The 7,324-nt window shown below is 66.7% G+C and overlaps 1 protein-coding gene across 3 annotated transcripts in view; it reads right to left on the bottom strand.

Moving 5' to 3' along the window:
• Window positions 1–7,324, bottom strand: part of ALDH1L1 (aldehyde dehydrogenase 1 family member L1) — a 60,547-nt gene that overhangs the window by 12,280 nt on the left and 40,943 nt on the right. For all 3 annotated transcript variants that reach the window (XR_003548116.1, XM_027768783.1, XM_006169770.3), the window contains 4 exons: window positions 6,853–6,972; window positions 5,755–5,882; window positions 2,865–3,015; window positions 2,034–2,104 (listed from right to left, as the gene is read on the bottom strand). Coding sequence is in view for 2 of the 3 variants with exons in the window: in XM_027768783.1 (XP_027624584.1) it covers window positions 2,034–2,104; window positions 2,865–3,015; window positions 5,755–5,882; window positions 6,853–6,972 (470 nt within the window). In the remaining variant the exon portion in view is untranslated. The remainder of the gene's footprint in view (window positions 1–2,033; window positions 2,105–2,864; window positions 3,016–5,754; window positions 5,883–6,852; window positions 6,973–7,324) is intronic.

Below are 7,324 nucleotides of genomic sequence, written 5' to 3'. Positions count from 1 at the left end.
GCAGGAGAGACAGCCCTCGTCCCCGGGTCCTGCTGGGCACCAGCCGGGCCACCCCCTCGTCTGCTCCCCGTGCTCCACCCCCGAACGCCAGCAGACACGGGGCCCAGAGGGCTGGAGTCCAGGGAGCAGGACGCAGCTGGTGGGGGAGTCTGCACATAGAGGGCCACCCCCAGGGCTGAACTGTGTCCCCCAGACTCACATGCTGTAGCCCCAACCCCAGAGCTGAGGGCGGGCCCCGCCAGGAGGTATGGGCATTGGGGACGTGGGCGGTCAGGGGAGGCCCTTCAGAGCGCACACAGGGAGGGCACGGGGTGAGAACGGTGGCACTCAGGATGTTCGGCACCAGGGCAAGCTTGTTCTGCAGGTCCGTTTTCCCGAGAACTTTGCAACTCCTCTTGTGGGGAAAATGCCAGGTCACGGCGGAGGCTGAGACCCTGGTGATGCAGCTAAGCCAAGGGACACCAGAGATGGACCCCAGAGATGGCCAGTGAGCCCTTGGGGACCTGGGAAGGGCCCGGAGCCGGCCCCTCCCTCTGACGCCCAATCTGGGACGTGTTGGCTACGCCCTGCCCTGCATGTGGTGGCCCTTACACAGCCCGGCTCTGCAGCTGGGGACAGCTGAGCCAGGCCTGGGCGTCCATGTGGCCGGCGGGCTCAGGGCCCAGGTGGGTGGGCACAGGCCTCAGGGCGGGAGAGTCCAGCTGGCCGAACTGCCCTCTCACCGCCCCAACACCCGTCCATCTGCAAGTACTGGTGTGGCACAAGTGTGTTGGGCTATGCCAGCCTGGGGACGTGCCGGCACAGATTCAGATGGCATGTCAGAGAACTCTGGGCTCAGAGAGCAGAGACAGAGCACAAGGCTTGGGGTGGGGGCGCATCACAGCCCAGACCTGGGGACCAGAAGCCGATGATGAGGGCTGGGAAGGGGGGCAGTGTCCAAGGGGCACGGGCATGGAGTCCTAGGGACTCAGATGGCTGGCACGGCCAAGCCGATCCGAAAGACAGGCGGCAAGGCTAGGAGTGAGGCTGGGAGTGTGGCCAGGGTGGGAGGAGCTGCGGTTCCCGCGCTGGGTCCTGTGAGGCTGAGGAGCTGAAGCCTGGGGTGCCGCAGCCTCCTGCCAGGCAGTGGGCAGCCGGTGGGACCATGGATTCTGGAGTCCCAGCCCCCGGTGCAGGGGCAAGAATGGCCCCTCCCTGCCTGCCTTTGGGGGCCCTGTTGGTGGGGGGTGCTGGCGCCAGGCCTGGGGCAGGATGCGTCCACACTGGGGTGCTGCAGGCTCCCAGAGCCCGCATTCACGCCAGCCTGCCAGGGTGGCCGGGTGGCCCTGGTGACAGTCAGTTTCCTCCTCAGCCTGTGCTTGGCCAGGGGACCCCGCCCCTCCCGGCCCCTCTCTGAGCCACACTCGGCAGGGTCCTGACATTTGGTCTGGGCGTGCCTGTGGAGTGTGCAGAGGTGCCAGTTGGTGAAGGCGGGGCAGGGCGGTGCGCGTCCCTGCTGCCTGCTCTGGCGCCGTCTGGTGGTGAGATGGAGGCACTGCACGGTGGCCTGTGAATTTGGCCCCTGTGGCGGTGGGGCTGTCCTGTTGCTGACGGCTCTGTCTATGCACGGTTCACTATCACGGCTCTAAATGGTAACTGTAACAGCAGGGTCTCTCGGCTGGCCTTGCCAGCCCCCGGGTTCCGGCCTAGGTCAGCCCTGGGCTTCTGACAGTCCTGCCTCGGCCTCCCAGTCCCTTCAGTCAAGGATCCCCTGGCCTTAGGTGGGGCGGAGGACCAGACCCGGCCCCGCGTGGTCCCGGCCACGGAGCGCGGAGCCCAGGCCCGTGTCTGCGGCTGCTATGGGTGTGTGCTCCCCGCGGCTGCCCAGCAGTGCCTCGGCCTCACACACGTTGGCTGGAGGGCTTCGGCAGTGCGGCCAGCAGGGAAGCCAGGGGGAGCGGATGGCAGGCTGCAGCGAACACGTCTGAGGGCGATGCTGCCGGGACCCCCGTCACGCAGCCGCCCTGGCTGCACCTGCTCCGGCAGGGACTCACCCAACAGGCTCCTTCCTGGTGAGGGTCAGGTTGCGGTTGGGTCTGGCCTGGTTGATGGGGATGGTGGAGCCCTGAGAGAAGTTCAAAGGTCACGGGGGCCCTGGGGTCTCCGTGCTCACCCTTCCACTGGCCTGGGGGGACCGGATTCTGTCCACATCCTTGTCCCCACTATGAAGTTGGACACGATGGGGAGGTCTGAGGAGGTCCGGGAGGGCGGGCGGCCGTGGGAGGGGCTGGCAGGCAGAGCCCGGCAGGAGGCTGGTCTCTGCAGGGACAAGGCCTGAGCCCGCCCGGGTCCAGCGGGGTCTCCCCAGGGAACCTCCAGAATGGACCCAGGTCCCATGCCTGACCCAGGACCTGGGAATATGGCGAGGCCCCGCCCAGACGCTGTGTGTCCTGGCAGGCCTGAACGTGGGGGGACGCGACGCAGTGCCCAGAGTAGCCCGGGAGGCCCCAGAGCAGGCAGTTCCGCAGCCGAGGACGACACGCCAGGATGGAGGCCACCAGGGCGACGGAGGCTGCAGCAGGAGATGAGGCCATGGCAAGGGCCAGGAGAGGCCTCCGGAGCAGCCGGCGGCCTGGGCTCGGAGTCGGCACCCACTGCTGGCACCGCACGGCCGGGGAGGGGCTCCCCCAGAGCTTCCGCTAAGTGCCCGGCCACTGGATCTTAGCCTCGGTCTGGGTGACCCTGGCCTGGAGCGAGGCCGAGCTGCCTGATTCCCAGCTGCAGGCCACAGTGCTAATGAAGGCTCAGTGTACGCCTCCCCGTCCCCACAGCGCCTCCGGGCCTGGCTGCCCGCCAGCACGCCCCGTGGGCAGGGGGCCACCCACCTGGATTTTGTCACACCAGCCAGCAAAGTAGCGGAAGGTCTGGATGGACATGCCCACGTGGGTCTTCAGGGCCAGTGTGTAGACGGCTCCTGCATCCAGGGCCTCGATGGTGGCCAACTCCTCCTGGTGCAGCTCCATGAGGTCCGCCAGCCTGGCCGGGGTGAAGGTGGGCGGCCGGTTGAGGCCCACAGGAGGCCCTTGCTCAAGGAGCCGGGGCCCAGCCCCACCCCACGGCTGCGGTGCCACATGCTGACGTTGGTTCCTCGTCTGTAGTTGGGACCCTCTGCCCCTCTCTCTTCCCCTCATCCCTTCCTGAGGTCATGGCTGACTGCTCTGTAATCCCCAGGCAGCCCTGCAGACCTGCCCTGTGCAGAGACCCCATCCCCAGAGGCCACCCTCCCCCAGGTCCTGACAGCGTCCCCGGCAGACAGCACCAACCAAACCACCGTCCCATCCAGGGCAGGTGTCCCCTGGCCCTGAGCAGGGATGACAGGGAGGGACCATGAGAGGCAGGGAAGGTGCGGCCACACAGCTTGTCTCCGGGGGGATGTCCCACAGCCTAGGACAGTCTGGTCTGCACACAGGACAGCTGGTCAGAGACAGGCAGAGCTGCTGCCGCTGCCCACCTGCAGGCCCCTCGTCCTCCCTCTCTTTCTTTTCTTTCTTCTTCTTTTCTAGATTTTGCTCAGGGTGGGGTGCAGAGACGGAAAGTGAGAAGTCGCCCAGGGAGGTGGCCGCGCTGCAGCCCCTTCACCTTCGGTCCTGGGATCTGGGGCTCACACGTGCTTGTGTACGGCCTGTGTCTCGAGCCACTGGGTCTAGGACTTGAACCATGGAGTCAGCAAGCAGGACCCTGCGCCTTAACCCCCACGCCACCTGCTGACCATCTTCTTTTCATAGTTTTAGCTTTTTCTTTTCTGTGAGAGGCAGATGGAGGCACCCTCGGCGGGGCCTTCTCGCCCTGATTGGCCTCTTAGTGCAGCTGCCCTGGCTCCCGGACACACATAGGCCTGGTGCGGGGAGGCCTGACCGGCTGGAAAGCGCACGAGCATGTCTCCGGCTGCACAGGCCCAGCTGGGGCCACCAATCACGCAGGGCCTGGGGCACACAGCACCCCGAGTGAGCCTGACGCAGCCCCTGGAAGGTCCCAGCTCAGAGGGGCTGTCCTCTCCCACGGCTGTCTCTGTGCCACCTACAGGGCCAGCTGGGCCGGCTTCTCAGTCCCAGACCTCCGAGCCCTGACACGCTTAGGCAAGGCCGCCCGTGTGTGATGTGGCCACAGCACGGATGCAATTCATGTGACCGCCAGGAGAGTGTGCCATTCTGGAGGCTCTGGTGGCGGCTGCTCCACTCTCATCCTTGCCTTACTCCAGCTGCACCCCTGTACCCCAGCCCCTCCCTCAGGGGCCAGGCTAACCTGGAGGGAAGGGTGAAGGACAGGGTGAAGGTGCCCTCGGCTCAGCCTGCCCTCCTGCCAGCCCCCTGATGAGCAGCTCCGGGCCAGCAGGTCTCCCCACGAGCCATAGAGTGTCCGAGCGAGTGGAGCCACCACCCCTCACCCCTCCTCACTCTCCCATGGACCTCTCTTCCCAGCTGCCTGGCCCCGGGCAGGGCCTTATTCCATGCAGTCCCTGCTCCTGGCTGATCTGGGGTATTCTGCACCGTTCCCTCCTGGGGTGCCTGGACCCATGGTGGGCATCACTGCAGCAGGCCAGAAGGCTCACCCCAACAGCGGCCAGCTGGCCTGGGAGTCACGTGTGAAGTGGATGGTCTCCAAGGGGCCTGCGACCAGCTGCGGGGCGGGCGGCCCCCTCAGCCCTGGCAGCCCGGGCCTGCAGCCCCACTCTGTAAAACGTGCAGCCCCTGCTTCTGGGCTGCCCAGGATTTCTGGCCTCCAGAATAAATTCAGGAGCCACTGTGACTGAGGCCAAGGTGCCCTCCTGCCAGGTGACAGGCCACTCTGGGGCCATGTCACACCCCACCCTCAAACGCTACCCTGGGCCAGAGAGCTGTGTCGGCCCTGAGGGAGTGTGGCAGGCTTTTCCTGGCACGGCAGCCCACCGGCTGCACCCCTAACCCGAGTACCGCCCCCTTCTCCTGGGTGCACACTCCTCCCAGCCTGTCATCCCAGGGGCCCAGCCGCTCCCAGCTCCCGCCCTCCTGGCCCTCGGCTACAGCAGTGCTGAGTCCTGTCCCCGAGGCTTCTGAGCTGCAGCTACAGGCAAGGCCCTGTCCTCCTGGTCTACGAACTTTTACAAAAGGGGCCGGCAGGGGGCGTGGCGGTTGAGGGTGCTGGACTCCCATGGCCGACCGCGGGTCCAGCCCTGGACCTGGCAGCTTGCTGTTGCACTTTCCCTCCCTCGTTCTGTCCCTCTCTGGTCACTGGCTCACAGAGCACGGCCACGCCCTGAGCACCAGCCCACGCCATGACCTGTGCCAGCCAGGACTGGGGGTGGGTCAGGATGAGGGCTCTGCTGGGGTCTCTCTCTCACTCCCCCACTCAGGGGAATAAACTTAAACAAAAAGAAGAAAACCGTGAGCCCAAGAGACCCCACAGCCTAAGCCAGGCTGAGCAGCAACCAGGGCCCAGCCCCTCAGTGCCGGCTGTGCACAGAGCCCGAGTCCCTCGGGCCAGGCAGCCCAGGTGCCCTATGCTCTGCCCGGTGTGGGCGTGTGCCTCACCTGGCTGGGCAGCTCTCCCCCGAGGCAGCTCCTGCCTGCCAAGACAGCCCCTTCCTCTAAGGAGCCCCTCCGAGTCAGCTGGGACCCCCTTCCCAGGTCTGAGGCCTCGGCCGCATGGCCTCCCAGCACCCACTCCTCCAGGCAGGGAGCCTTGGCAGGAGCAGCCCATGCCCCCCGGGCCGAGGCCTGATGGAGGGTGGGCCTGCACCTGTACAGGAGCCGGCCCCGGTCCCGGGCGCTGATCTTGCCCCACTGTCCGCTCTCGAAGGCTTCCTTCGCCGCAGCCACCGCCTTGTCCACGTCACTGACCTGGGCCTGCGAAACCTGGCAGATGACCTGTGCAGGAGCAGAGCGAGGCTGTCTTCTCCGGACTTGGCACTCAGGCTCCCCACTCACGCTCCACGGCGCCCACGCACACGCTGCACACTCGCGCTCCACGGCGCCCACGCGCACGCCGCACACTCGCGCTCCATGGTGCCCACGCACACGCCGCACACTCGCGCTCCACGGTGCCCACGCGCATGCCGCACACTCGCGCTTCACGGTGCCCACGCGCACGCCGCAACTCGCACCTCACTGTGCCCACGCACACATGCCGCACACTCGCACCTCACTGTGCCCACGCACACATGCCGCACACTCGCACCTCACTGTGCCCACGCACACATGCCGCACACTCGCACCTCACTGTGCCCACGCACACACGCCGCACACTCGCACCTCACTGTGCCCACGCACACATGCCGCACACTCGCACCTCACTGTGCCCACGCACACACGCCGCACACTCGCATTCACACTGCCCGCACGCACACGCCCCACATCCACGCCTCACGCTGCCCACGTGTACAGGCTCCACTGTCCCCACGCACACATTGCACACTCACACTTCACGCCACCCACGTGTACATGCCACACCTTCACACTTCACACTGTCACGCTGTGTACACACTGGCGTGCACTCCCAGTCGCCCAGTACATGGGCAGCACACGTGTCCTCCCACGAGGTCTGTAGTCGGGAATGTGGCAAACACGGGATTCGATCCCAGAAAGCTCGCCAGCGCTCGCTGGGCCATTACATATCAGAGCAGGGCCCCCCACGTTGGGCTGAGGCCTCCTCTCCTCCTGGGGTAGCCCTGCCCCCAGTCTCAGAAGTAGCGCCCCTCCCCTCCCACTCTTTGCCTCCCCTCCTGCAGGACGGCCAGGGGGCGGACCGGGGCTCCTCCGGCCATCTGAGATGCAGTGCAAGCAGGCCCCAGAGACCACGTGGGCGGCCCGGGGCAGGGAGGCGGCGGGCCTCACTCACACTTCCGTCTGTCGGGTTGATGGTGTCGCAGGTCTTGCCGCCCTCGGCATCCACAAAGGCCCCCCCGATGAAGAGCTGGTGCGGCATTCGGAGCGTCCGCTTGTTCACGTCCCGTTCCACCTGGGGGACAGGCTCCGCTGAAGGACAAGGTCTTCATGGATGGCACCGGCCGTGAGCTCGAACCCACACGGGACGTGGGGCACGGGCGGCCGCCGGCCACACCCACATGCACAGCCAAGGGCCCTCCTTGGCCTGCGCGGGGCTTCAGAGAGGGCTGGCTGAGGGAGGCTGCACCCAGACCCCGAGGCCAGAGCCCATGGAGTCCCAGCCCCCCACCTGCAGGCCCGGGGACCTCAGACCGGTCTTCACAGCAGGCCGGCAGGATCTCGCGCATGGGACAAGGCGGGTGGCAAGGCCCTCGGGAGTCAGTAGACGTGTCACCACCCCCACTCACTTCCCCACGGCGGGGAGG

Source organism: Tupaia chinensis, unplaced genomic scaffold (assembly GCF_000334495.1).
Source record: "Tupaia chinensis unplaced genomic scaffold, TupChi_1.0 Scaffold147500_1, whole genome shotgun sequence".
In the NCBI taxonomy this organism is placed as follows: domain Eukaryota; kingdom Metazoa; phylum Chordata; class Mammalia; order Scandentia; family Tupaiidae; genus Tupaia; species Tupaia belangeri.
The sequence above is the reverse complement of the archived record's forward strand: the minus strand, read 5'-3'. Positions and strand labels throughout refer to the sequence as shown.